The following is a 14391-nucleotide window of genomic DNA, read 5'->3' as shown; positions in this document are numbered from 1 at the left end:
ACTATAAGTTTGGGAATGGCGGCTTTAAATCATTTGCAGAGGTCCCAACTATTAAAATTAATACCGACAGACTGATATCTGTAACATTTTGTACTGCTACAATGCAGAAAGTCTATTGAATAGCACCTGTCGCCTCCTGAAATAAAATAAACCATCTGCAAATTATCTATTGCAACGATTTTCCCTGCAAGTCAAGTATATTATCTGTCTACAAATGCACAGAGCTGTAAGAGCAAAACTAACTGAATGTTCAATCTACAATAAATAGAGACCTTTAAAATAGGATGGTATAACTATATAGCATACAGTATATGGCGAAAGCAGACTGCCGGCAGGGAAAGGTGGAGGAGGGCAGTGTAATAGGGTATTAAACCAGTGAGGATGGCTGGTCAGCTCCGATAACAACACGTCTCCTACAGCAGATGTATCTGTCTCCTCGCTCTGCCTCATCTTTTCACAGGCGCGGTTGAATCTCAGGTCGCCGCCAATGACACACACGCACTCATGTGCAGCTGGTCCGTGGTGTGTGCCGGGGGCCAGGCAGGGGTGAGAGGTGACAGATAGTAAAGGCCGGGAGATATGACATCGTCCTCCGCAGCCGACTGCTGGAGATACAGATGGACGACTGTCTGTTAGTATGACGGTGTGTATTAGCTTTGTTAAGGTCGTCATTGAGCCTGCTGCTACAGTGTGTGCCAACTGACCAGGCTCTGACCCCGGGACAATGCTCAGAACTACGCATCATGTCAGTCTTAACCTTCCTTACACCTGAAGTCCCCTCCAACTGTCCATTCAAAATGCCTGTGGGCATTTATTTAAGGATCTATTGTGCTAGTAGCTAATAAAACAACCAATCAATTGACTTTGTAGCTTGTTGCAAGGTGTACAAACACACAGATGGAGTCGGATTCTAGCCTGCGGCAGAGCCTATTTTTAAAAGTTAGGTGTGTGTGTGTGTGTGTGTGTGTGTGTGTGTATGCCACTGGACAGCACAGGAGACATTTACTAAAAAGAAGATAAGGAGAGGAGGATTTACAAGATTAGCATGCAAAACACATGGAGAGAAAAAGAAGCAGGAGCATATTTTAACAGTCTTTTCCTGAGCTGTCAGTGAATTCCTGTATGACTCAGCTGGAAACTAAAGCCCCCATTTCTGCACATCCAAGAGACACTGTTTGTATGGCTGCTGAGGCTGACAACTGAGCGAGGTTTGCGTGCTCAGTGGCACTTGAACAAGAACGAACACCTCGCATGGAGGGTTGAATCGTGAGCATTTCAGTTGGTGTTACACTTACTGAGCGCTTAGCTTAAGAGAGATATGATGCTAGTTTTCAGGTTCCCATTTTTTGGGAGGGGTTACTAATATTGATAATTTTAATGCTCAAAATCAGAATCAGTTTTCTCAAACTGTCTCATACTGTCCCCCTCTGTCTGAGACGCTCTGATTTAGCTCCTGTCTCTTTAAAGCTTCCTCCTGCATTCCCAGTCTCCTCTGATTGGTCAGCTCACACACGCCTGAGCCAGCCCCGCTCACCCTGTCTCCGATCGACTCTGCGGTGTTTTCAGCCTCCAGTTAGCTTCAGTAAATTATGCAAATGTGTGACATGGTGTTGTGGTGTGATGTCATAAGTCACAGAATTAAAGGAGGGACTTCTGACGAGGTGTTTCAGGCACTCAGAAGTTTTTTCTGTGGGAGAGCGGAGCTCCTGTTTGGGCTTTTTAACTTTCAAGACCTTTTACATGCACAAAGAAACTACAGCATATAACACAGCGAAGGAAAGGGAAAAAAACAAAAAAGCATAATAGGTCTCCTTTAAGGGAAAGTGCACCAATTTTACACATCTAAGTGTTTTGAAAGTGAAAAAAAAGAAAGAAAGAAGGAAAGAAAGAAAAACAAAGTTGAATAATGCTTTTTGTGGCTCCAGAGGGGGAAAAAAATGTGGGGTGCAGACTCAGAAAGAAGTGAGATTAGCAGACCTCTGCAGCCTGCTCCTCATCTCTGCTAGAAGCTAGCGACTCAGGCTGCATTAACGGTAACACACCCAAATCTCTGACCGAACTGTTGGTAGAAGGGTTGTATTCTGGCTAATGTGATTGTCAGGGAGAAGGAAGGAAGGAGTGGAATAAAAAAGACACATTATAAATCGCTGCTTCTGCGGCATCTATTTTACTACCTTATTTTTAAACCATCCATAATGAGTCCAACAAATGCAAAAGTGGTGGAGTATTCTTTCTAAAAGGAAAAATCCACCCTTGAAGACATTACAAGATATTCAAGGTGTTAATGAAGGGAGTCATTCTACTTTCTCAATGCAGCCACTTTAGTCATCTAGTTACACTTCAGGTGGTCTGTTTTTATACTTATTTATACTTTTCGCCACAGGAACATTACCTGGGGCCAGGAAACTATTTTAATGTAATTAATACTCAGGGATCATTGTCAACAGGAGGAACCTGGGTCGAAATAGCGCTCAAAGAAAGGCTCTGTGTGGCACTTAACAATGACTAGTTCCTCAGCAGACTGTTACCAGTTTTAATTGCCTTTTCCACCTCTTCATGTCTCCTTTACACCCATTCAAACATCAGGGTTGCACAACAGTAAATAAAAGAAAAGGTTGTTGTTTCCAGTCAAAAATACAGACAAATGATATGGTTAAAATGACGCTGAGATATTGAACACGGTGTCGTATTTTTGCAAGCTTTCAGCAACAGGCTCATGCACAGACAAAATGCCTTCTTGGTTCTGGTGGGCTGAAAAGAACCTGATGTTTGTTGTTGATGCCTGAGAGCTGAAAAAGTTCTGCTTTGAATCGATTTGTGGTTTCTCTGGAAACATCTGGACATCACGTCCCACATGTTTGACCGGTGATTCATAAGAATTAGGAAACAACAACACATATGGTGAACAAAAAAAGCAAGATCTATTGACGCAAGCTGTTTTAAAGGTGCAATATGTAACAATGGCCACCAAACTCATACTCAAAACAGTATAACTGGCCTTTAGCTAGTTAGCTGAGTTAGCTGTGCAGATAGCTGTCAGACTCGCCAGGCTTTGAAACCAAACCATGTTACGTCACATGATACACTGGGGCCCAAAAAGCTTACAGCTTACACTGTTAAAGACGCAACTTTAAAATGGTGGATACAATTTTTTGAGCGGCACGACGTTACTTGTTAAACTTCCGTAATTTGAGCCATTCGGTCCAATACAATTTGGAAAGTCTAGAAGAGCTGCGAGATTAAATCACTGTATCTCTATTCAAGTTAGCCAGGTGCCCAAACAGAAGTCAGCCGGCTCAGTGGGCGCACGCTCTATGGGCCACACAACGTGGAAGATCGATGATGTTTCATAGCCGGGAAGTCGAGCCATTTTGGCTTCATGCGCCAGTGAGCAGCTTTCATATTAATGAATGCGGCTCTGCCTCAAACACTGTATCAAGGTTTTAATGTAACGTCCTTGTCCAGACTGGGAGCTTTGGCACCAGAGGACTGTTAGTGTTTACACCGCTAGCACAGGAGCTTTGGACCGGGACAGGCGGGGCTAGCTGGTCAGAAAGCTAACTGTTGTAGATATCTCTGCAACACAATACGAAGACGTCATCATGTGAAAACTGTTGCTTATTCACATTCTGTTGATCATTTTTAGCAGATTTTTGACGTTACCATCTAAAATTCTTACATATAGCCCCTTTAAGCTTGTTTAAGACTTTAATGGATTTTTGTTCCTTAAGGCCACCCTGACTCATACACTATAATGAATATTGCAGCAGACACAGAACTTTTCAAGCTGATTAATCCTCCTTTCAGAAAATGAGGTACACTTGACACGCAGACACATTCTTCTATACAAGGTCATCATCCTGCAAGCCTGACTTGTTCATTAAAACGGCAAGAGAACTCCAGATTATGAATAGCAACCGGGCATCTCCTATCTAATTCAAAATAAAGGAGACTGTGATAAAAAAAAAAATGGGACATTCTTATTAAGATCTCACCGCATTCCATCTTCTTCTTTTCTTTTTTTTTATCCAAGACCATTTTCTCTTTCATGGGAGCGGCGGTCTCTAATTTCTCCTGGGAGCCACAAGCTGCTGCTATCTCAGCTGTGTTTACTAATCTCCCCTCGACACCAGTTTCTCAGCCCCACAAAGTTAATACTGGTCCAATGTAAATAGCCTTATCTCATAAACTCTTGTTATCCCCCCACCTTGGCTGTCCAATGTGATACATGGCTAGAACTTGACACAGGGGGATTAAGTCAGAGAGAAGGGGAGGAAAAAAATAAAGAGAAAAGGAACATTTCCTGTGCCGATATCTGCAGTAAGGTTATCCACCTGAAATAACACGGTGAAAATGTCAGGAAGGAACGCCGCTGTCACAATGAAATGACACCAATCAGACGAAGAACATGAGTAATACACTGCCTCTAGCGTGGGCCTGAAGGATGAGCAGATAATAAATTAAACTGAATTTGTCTCCCACTTCTCAGAGCTGATCGATCGAGAGTTGATGCTCAGAGCCTCTCACGCCGCCTCGTCATGTGCAGATTACAGTACCTGCTTCATTCCACCTGTGCTCGTCTGCTCCACCGAGGGCCCCAGAACACTTTAAATGCCAGGGCAGTAAGTTTTAATTAAACCCGAAGGGAAAAGTATTAATTATCCCATTGCCTGCCGTGAATTGGCTTGTGGCTGCAGGCAGATTCTCACCCGAATGCTGATGATGTGGAGGTGTGGTGTAAGAGTTCAGGATGAAATTTGGGATTTATCAAGTTCAGGATCTGGATAAATGCCTGCGGTGAGGAAGGAATTTTAGTCCTATAAATAAAAATCACGACCATGCAGCTTTTAAAAATAAATCCCTTCATCCCTGCAGGAAGTTTTTGACCATTTTTAAAGGCTACTCCAGTCGATATCTTACAAAAGGATTCCCTGAAGGATACACATTTCTTTTCGACTGATCTACAGTTATCCCGTCATCTTTACATATGTTCCTCTTGGCTTTATATCTGCCACGTTAATCCTCTCTTCTTTGTCAGATGATGTCAAACATTTCTTCCAAGCTGCCACCATTAAACTTGCAAGTTCTTTCTCTCCCTCTCATGTACCATGCATGTTTCTGTCATGGACCGGTCGAACTCTCATTACCATATGATGGATTGATTGGTTATACCCGAGGGAGCTCGGTTCCTTAATCATGCTGCAAGTTTCCACAGTTAGAGTGCTTCAGCAGAGAGAGCCCGCTGTTGCCACCGATATTTCTGCTGAGAAGCTGAAACAGCACTCTTCTCTTTGTCAGATCCCTGTAGGTATTTGTTAATGCAGAGATGGAGGAGCGCCTTATAAACTATGCATGCCATCTCCCTCTGGCAACCACCAGTAGGGAGGATGATGGCAGGAAAATGCTGGTTTCCATTAGTCCTGTGAGGCTGGTTAACATAAAATTATCCTTGGGGTTAGCGGGAAGCAGACAAAATGGGGGTGAGTGCTTCATTAGAGCTGATGCATAATGGACGCTGGACATCTGTAAAGGCTGATTTGCACACAGGCACATTTCTTTTATGCAGGGCACAAACAAAGGTCCATTTATTTATCAGACTCAAAACAAAAAAATAGCAGAAGCACACACCAACTGCTGGCGTGAAAAATAGCTTCTGTTCTTAAACCCCCTAAACTCTTACATGCTGTGTTCCAGTGTGAGATTTATACAGAGCTGTAGGAGAGAGGACCACTCACCACGCAGGAGGTCGGAGCTGGCATAAGGCGAACTGTACGTCCGAAACAGCAGCCAGTCAAAGTCGTCCTCCTCCCCCTGGGTGAAGTCACACAGGTTGGGGTCTGAATCCTCTTCAAACGTGCAGCCTGCCGCTGAAAAAAAGGGAGGGAACAAAATTTTGTTTTTTAAAGAGGTCGATTTACTTCACAGATGACTCATATACACAAAGGAAGGAAACAATCAAAGGTACTTAGTCCCAGACCCAAAGATATTTACTGATTCTCTTCAAAGTAAAACAGCAAGTATTCCCATTTGAGGAGCTGGAACCAGAGAGTGTTGGAATTTATGCTTAAAATGAATCAATTATCACAACTCTGCTCACTGACTCTCTCACTGACTGCTGCAGTCAACATTTCTTAAATTTAATAAAGCCTTAATGTTGTGATGAATTTTTGAAGTTCATGTCATTTCTATTTCTTAATTTGCCCAGAGCCCTTGTGTAAACTGGAGAGATATACAACCAAGATGTCCAAACAAAGTCTTTGTCAGAAGTGTTGGATAACCATAATCTGTGCGAGTCGGCCAGTTTCATTAAACACACTTGGCACACGTAGCAGCCAGCCACAATGTAATGATCACTGCAGCCACACCGACCACCTCTCTACCACCTCAGACCAACGCAGTGACCTGTGTTTATGGTTGTTGTGAACAATCGGGCCGAGCAGGCTTTGCAACGCTGCTACAACCAGGGTTTCATACAGAGCTGATGCTGCTCAGCTGTGGTATGAAAGGCTACACAAGGGTTACTATAACACAGTAACTTAAGAGCAGTCACTGCTGGCAACTTGTGGTCGACTGGCACAAATATTCCACTCTTTGTAATCTCCAACATAAAAACAGACTCCTAATTTAAAGGATAAGTTCACCCACAGAATTTTCATTTCTGGGTGAACTTATCCTTTAACAGTATCAGCACATAAGAACTATTAACGGCCCATGTATCTCAAAAGTGTCATCAATTACCAGGTATAAACAGTATCTGTGACCGTGATCTTGATTTTAACGGTCAGAACCAGCTTGAATGTGACTTTACACACACGCAGGAGTTTGTGTGTTAAAAATGTGCCAAATGAAATGTGCTCTCATGTGCACAAAGTCTCTCAGACCAAAAACTAATCGAGCAATGAGCTATAATTACTTCAGACTCGCACAAAAGAATGCAAACCCTGGCAAAAGCAATAATTGCCCCGCGCACCTGAGGAGAATTACCCCTCCCGTAAAGCATTCAGAAACAAGACTACATCTCCCAAAACCCATTCACAAAGGCGTACATATAGTAATAACATTTGGGGAAAGCAGGCACCCTGGGGATTGTAGTGATTATCATAATACCTCACAACCTGCTATTGCATGCGCCAAAAAGCTAATTTTTTCAAATTATATTTAATAGCTATGGCTTTAATGGCCCATGGGTCCTGAATAATGTGCTTCAGTCGTTGCTCTCTGCATCTGTTGCCATATTTCACATTAGTCCATCAGTGTGAGAATTACAGTCTAACAGTGGGCAGTTTGAACAGCCCAGTCATAAGACCGGAGCCTGTGTCAGTGATAATTGGAGCAGGACAGCACGAGATGCGACATGTTAATGATAGGAATAACCATGAGCAGGTCCTGAAGGTGACCCCTGTGGTCTGCAGCTTTATCGCCGCTCATTCTTTTCTCTAATCTGCCATTAAACAAATGGTCTCAATATGACAGGCTGCAGACAAAAACACAGTTGGCCACATTGTGGCGAGGCTTCATTATTCTCTGTTTTACTACGGGTGCCATGAGATAGCCACAGCGTCCGGTCATTAACAGGTTATTGCGATTGTTGGACTGGTTTGGTGTGTTACAGGCCAAATAAAATGGAGGGCATGAGAAAGACTCCAGGGACGGACTGGGAACCTTTGGAGGAACTCAGTCCATTTCCACCAATGAAAATTAAGCTCTGGGAATAATATTTTACCCCAAAAAAGTCTCTGCTCAGGCGAAGCACTTTTCAAAAGTGAAGGAATTGTGGGGGCGGGACTTTCAGCACTGAACGTTTCTGATTAGTTGAATACTTTAATTTTGTTAACCATTTTTTTAAATCAGCAGTTACACACGGCACATATTCATAAAAGCACACCGAGTATTGGGCCAGGAATGAGAAAATATCTGACACACAAATTCCTTAAAGACAAAGCATTTGATCTTCTTAACACTCGATGCAACAAACATGTTTTGGTTGATGCTCAAAAGGTATCAAGGTCCCACCCAGCTCTCCGTTTTTGCAGTTTTTCCTCAAGCTCCAAAGAGCTTACCTTCAACTGCACTGTGATGATTTAATACATCCATTTCAACTGTAGCGGAGGACTGCACTGACCTACCGTCATGCTCCTGGTGCCAGGGTGGACAGACACCAGACAGTGATAGCTTACTTCAAACCAGGCTGTTTCTTCTGTTAAACTTACTGGCTGAGTGTGGCTGTGTTGAGGTGTAGAGAGGAAGCTCTCTAAACTTTTGAAGCTTGTAACTGAACTTCTTTGATTTGGAGTTTCCCTCCTACACATCAGCTTAATTTACTGTTTATCCGTCACTTTTCTAAAGACATACTGGAGCTGTTTTAAGTTACCGATGATGCAAACCGAACATTTCCTGCTACTGCTTCATAAGTCGTTCATTAGGGTTTTTGCTGTGAAGTAACTGTAGAAAATGCTTTGAACCTTTTACAGAATTAGCAGATCTTCATTAGCGGTGCTGATATACAAGGAAAACTGTTAATTATGGGTATAGATGGGTGTTACCTGATCAGCCAGTATGTCAAATATTGCAGGACGAGATGACAGAAGAAGAAACAGGCTCTTTGCTGCGCTAACAACCAGCAAAACTCCAAAAATTCAATCAAGGCAAATTAAACCTTTAAACATGCCGTTCTGTAAAGAAAACATCTTGCTCCTTGCCAGAAAGCAGCTTGAGATAAGAAAGAAGATGTGCGAGAAGTTGTTGCACTTTGGTTTAAAATGTCACAGTTGGTCCGAGGTGTTGTACTTTCTGCAGATGGTGTATTCACTGCAGCACAAACACACTCAGGGTGCCCTTGCCTACAGCCAACCTACATCACTACATCACTCTCGCACCTCCAGTGATTGTACGATAACACAGGAGCGTATCTACCATCATGTGGGCTCGGCCCATTGGGTGATAGTAGCAGCCGACCAGCAGGGGAGGGAGTGTGAGTTTCTCCCTCTAGGTTTGATTTATTGTCCCGTGCTGGGCTGTTACTGCACAGATCTGCTGCTGAGGCCAGGGGTTAATTGTCCCGCACTGGGGTCTATTTCTAATAGAACAGCCAGAGATATGGGACCTGACACATCCAAACGCTGGCACTATATTATTCCCCGCTGCTTCGGTAAATGAAGCCTGCAGACTCCTCCCTAGAAAAGTCTCATCATCCAGAAGAAGGTAGCCAGGATGTGAGGCCAGCGCTGCCTGGGAATGTCATCTCCTCACAACGCACGGGGGGGAGATCCAGCTCATCTATCATCACAAACACACTCCCATCTCACCTCCTTCTGGAGGACCGATGGGTGTGTGGGGTGTCAGCGGCCATTTTTTACCGGAATAATTACAGCATAATTTAGTGCAATGACCAGGGCAAAGGCAGATACTGCCAAGATTTTGTGGCTGAGGTTGAAGCATGTTTCACAGGTCTGTTGTTAGCCGATATAAATCATCCTACATTTACAACATAGAGATTTGTGGAGTTCATTCAATAACAGGCTTTATCTTTTATTGTAAATATAGGTATGGTTACTTAATTTAACAATTTATGGAGAACAAATACATGCAAATCATAGGGTCCACATCATTAAAATGTTTGTGAGGCTGCTAAGGTGTTTCTGTTTTTATCACATCTGATGTGTCCGATCTACTAATAGTAAAGATGTTGAAGATATTACTTTGTTAATAGTCACTCATACGAATAGCAATTGAGTAAAACTCTTAATATATCTTTCATGAAATCTATTCAAGTATCAAAAGTTCATTTTATCACTCATCCTCATCACAAAAACAACCATAGAGTTCACCTAAGAAAGCAGCATAATAACCCTTTTAAAGTTATTTTATAAGCAGCGACCTCTAGTGGCCATAGGAATCATTACAGCAGCAAAGGGGGAGGTCAGGCAAAGCAGTATAAAGAGTGACAAAGCCCACATTGGGATGATTGTCTGATTATCGGAAAGTGTTTTTTTTTCATCCAATTGATAAAATATATTGATTTAATTAAAACAACTGCATCACGGTTAAATGCCTCCGCACACCAGTCAGGTTGCTGCTCCTGAGCTATGTCGCAGAATAACATGCAGAACATTTAAAGCTGAATATTATGATGTTACAGTGAATTTAATCTCTGACCTTTTCGTTATCAAAGGTAATAACCTTCATCATTTTATCCTATTAGACATTTGTGTAAAATGTTATAATGATTATCGTTTACATCTTTGAATTATGGCCAAAATTGTTCCCTCGAGGTATTCAAGATATCGCATCACAAGAATTGGACAGGGGGACAACCGAAACCCAAAACCCTAATAAAAATGCAGTACTTTGGCTCTGAGTAACCATTTACTCAAGTTATCCAATAAATGTAGTGGAGTAAAAATTACAATATTTGCCTTCAAAATGCAGTGGAGTGGAAGTATAAAACAGCAGAAAATACTCCATTTAAGTACAAGTACCTCACAACTGTACTGAAGTACAATACTATCATCAATGGCACTTTGAAGTCATGCCTGAAAAAGAACATGCTGCGTCTTCTTGGGAACACAATGAAAGAACAGATTAATCATATCTTTAAGAACAAGCCAAGAAGCAGTCGTCTCAAGGATGCTACAGCAGCAGAAAACATGTTGAAAAGCTCAGCAGTGCCAGAACAGCCTGCTGTGGTGCCCCGCGTGCCGTACAGCACAACGCTGTTCGGAAGAAAACCTGAGTGTGAACAAAATGGAGAGGGACTGAAGACGATCACTTACAGGTCGGGTGGGAGAGATCTCTGTCACCGTGTTTAAACACTAATCTCTGTGTTTACTGCGAAGAACACCAACGCAGATCACTCCATAAATACATTCATACATAACCTCTGAGACTTTACAGCAAACCAAAATAACTTCAGATTCACACAGTGGAAGGAAGTGATGAGCCACGCTCTGTCGGAGGATGGATGCAGAGGCTCCTCTTTGATTTCACGAGGACATAAAAGAAGGTGGCAACTTGTTTACCAGACACTCCAATTTACTGGCACAGTCGAGGGGATACGTAACATTGTTCCTTAGTTTAATATGTGCAGTTAATCAAGCCGGCGAGTCTCTTTCTGCTCATATCAGTTGTTAGTGTCACATGTAGCCCTTCGTGTTAGATTTGCTATCTCTCCCTCTGTTTACTTGTATAATCCCCTGCCTTGCTATCTAATTAGAGTGCAGAGTGAATATTGTCAGAGTCTCTGCTTATCCCCTTTATTTGCATATGTTTTAAGCAGAAGGAGGCCGTCCTAAGCTTATTTAAGGTGCTACTACTCTGACAACTTTCCACTTGAATAAATCAAACACAGCAGAATAGGGAGAGGATGAAATCAAAGCGTAGGCTGAGCCTCTAACTCGTAGTATCAACAACAGTTCAGGTGGTATTTGAAATCACAGAGCCGTAGTGAAGGCCACCAAGTTCGATCTCAAAATGTGCACTGATTCATCTCTAATATTTCAAAGTAAAAGAATGATCTGCTAAGAAAGCAATCATTTGATCTGAAACGCTGCAGTTAATCTTTTCTCTGGCTTCTAAAAGATTCAGTACAGTGAGTGAGCAGAATTAAACAGCACTGTCCGACACCACAGGGCAGTACTTGTGCAGATTGTAAATTAGTAGTACTTGTTTGAGGACCAAATTGTCACAATCAGCCACTAACAGATCATAAAAATCTGTGTGTGAGAACGCTGGTGTAAATTAGTTCAAGTAATACAACTGGGAGAGGGTTCAATGTGCACACAGCTAGAAATGACAACAGCACACTGAGGCCACAAAACAAAAAAATGAAAATGCAAAAATATGGATTAATGGATAAAATCCTCTAGCACAGTGCAGTGTCGATATATAATTTTCTGAAAAAAATCAATTGAGAAAATGTTAATGGATACAATCTCAGATGGGAACGTCTGTTTTCCAGCAAGTTAAACACCAGACAAATACAGATGCTTTATCACATGAATGCAAGAACTCATTCAATATCGCCATAAATCGGTCCAGCTCATTGATTTGCAACATTGCTCATCATGGTCTAATACAAGCAGAGTTATCACAGCAAAACCATCAGTGCTAAAAATGATATAGTCAAATCTCTGAGGGTGAAGACTATTTTTTATATTTTGTCTCATGGTGCATTCATGTGCTGCCAGAATAATTGGAAAAATCAGCTCCCGACTGGGAAGAGTTATGTGTACAACTCAACAACTAAATAAGTGGCGGAGAGCATTTCCCATCTTTATCAGTCAATGTGATGTAGCCAGCTTTAAAAAAAACTTGTGGTGAGAGTCCAAGCTTTCCTCCATTCTATTAACAAATTCAAACAATTTGGCCCCACCTCATCAACAAAAAAGTTATTAAATAAATGTGAATGTAATTGTTTTTTGATGGTTTTGTTATTTTTGTTTTTGTTCTGTATTGTCTGTGTATCTATTTGTACCTTTGTATTTGAACATGTGTGCAATAAAGAGGTGAACAACCAGTATTTAAAAAGCGGAAAGTTAAATGCAGTAAACATGAAAGTAAACACACAGAATGTGCGATAATCTGCTTTGTTTCCACTTTAACAAAGTGCTCAAATTGAGCATTGTCAGCGGAGTCCCTCGTGGTACCTATAAATAAAGCAGCATTATCAGTAAAGTGCTGATATTTAGTCTAAATGGGGCAATCAATGACTGAAGTGATGCTTCTGCACATAAAGGTGTCGGCCTTCTGCCTGCTTTGATTTGTCCCCCTCCAGCAGGTCTTCTCCATTTTATTTCAAGGACAAACATGACAGTGGTATTAATCATCTCATCGAACCCTCAGCAAGAGAGCGGATGAGGGTATTTCTGAGAATGCCAAACTTCATTCTTTTGACACAATAAACTGTGAGAAAAATTTGGATCCAAGTAGGGAAATAACAGCAATTATCCTTTATCTTATTTTCCATGAAATTCCTAGGGTTTTTGGCTACCAGTCAGTGTTTGGCAGTGTACATGAGGGCTTCACATGCAGTCCCAGCAGACAATCAAAAAAAAATCAAAGTGCTTGAGCGAGAGTGATGAACACACACAGCTGTGTACTCATGGGGCCCTAGGAATAAACTCTTCCAGTCCTTTTTATCCCAGACTGATATTCTGATATATTCCAACAAAATAAGGGGTCAATTTCAAGACACAGACCAAAACACTTAAAACCCAGGCCCTCATTTAATACAAAAACAGTAAAAGCTGATGTTTGTGCTCCAGGAAAACGATGAACAACCTTTGCTTTTATGTCAAATCCAGCCTGTGCCCTTAATTATCTGGCAGTCGGGATGGATAATGAACACCAGGACCTGTGAAGCCACCTGGGAAATGCAAGCGTGATGATGAGCCACGGATGCTTGTCATATCATCATCAACAAATGGGGACCAAAGCATGCTGGGAAGACAGCCCCGAACCTGAGAGCTTTTCTTCCACTCCACACAGAAAGCCTCATATGAGTGTGGGGTGACTGAGTGTCTGACTGGTGGGGATCCAGGTGGGAACGGATGAGTAATACCAGAGGCAGTTAGGGGGGAGGAGTGTGGCTGATTTGCATTGCAGTGAGTGTGGCCCGATGCATCAGCAGGAGACAGGTATATTTATTCTCTACAGAGGCTCTCCTCCCCAGCACTCCCCTGGCTGCCTCTGAAAGCCATCCATCCCCACACCTGAATACGCAATGAAATCATCTCTCTGCCTCCCCGGGCATTAATAACTCAACCCTGGTGGCTGGATGGGCTCGGTCACACAGAGAGGGCCAGGAAAGAGATTGAGAAAAGAAAGGGTTTGAGATGGTGAACAGGTACAGTAGAGGCGGTGAGCTTTAGGGTAAACTGAACTGAGATATTCTGTTACAGAGCGTCTGGAGGAGGAGAGGAAGGAAATAAGGGACTGAAGGGAAATGACTGGGACGGTTAACCCTCGCAGCATTTTTCATATTTTCTTCAGACTCTCCCATCTAGACAGAAATAATGTAACACCCTCTCCCCAATATATTAAAATAATATGAGACTGCTGATGAGGTGAAACTCATGTAATAACAAAAAATGTGATTTTTGCCAATATGCAGATACGCCGATGTTTTCCAACTTGTTTGATTGATCAGTGATGCTGATATTTGTATATGCAAATATGTTTTCTCACCTAAGAACATCAAAGCATCCAAACATCATCAATACTGTACTATATATAAATATATATATATATAATATACTCTATAGAGACAAAAAAAAATATCATCGAGGTAATAAATGTTCACAGGATCATTATCCATCTCCATTTTCTCCAAATAAGAAAACTACTTAGTCAACGATTTGCATCGCTTTTGCATGATTAAAGCATCATCTTATC

At 42.0% G+C, this 14391-nt stretch overlaps 1 protein-coding gene across 4 annotated transcripts in view; it reads right to left on the bottom strand.

Moving 5' to 3' along the window:
• Positions 1-14391, bottom strand: part of ptprub (protein tyrosine phosphatase receptor type Ub) — a 170560-nt gene that overhangs the window by 113022 nt on the left and 43147 nt on the right. For all 4 annotated transcript variants that reach the window (XM_084357049.1, XM_084357050.1, XM_084357051.1 and 1 more), the window contains exon 2: positions 5736-5867. In XM_084357049.1, coding sequence (XP_084213175.1) covers positions 5736-5867 — 132 coding nt within the window. The remainder of the gene's footprint in view (positions 1-5735; positions 5868-14391) is intronic.

Source organism: Pagrus pagrus (genome assembly GCF_965226575.1).
Source record: "Pagrus pagrus genome assembly, chromosome: 7".
NCBI classification, from domain to species: domain Eukaryota; kingdom Metazoa; phylum Chordata; class Actinopteri; order Spariformes; family Sparidae; genus Pagrus; species Pagrus pagrus.
This window is presented reverse-complemented; position numbering and strand designations above follow the sequence as displayed.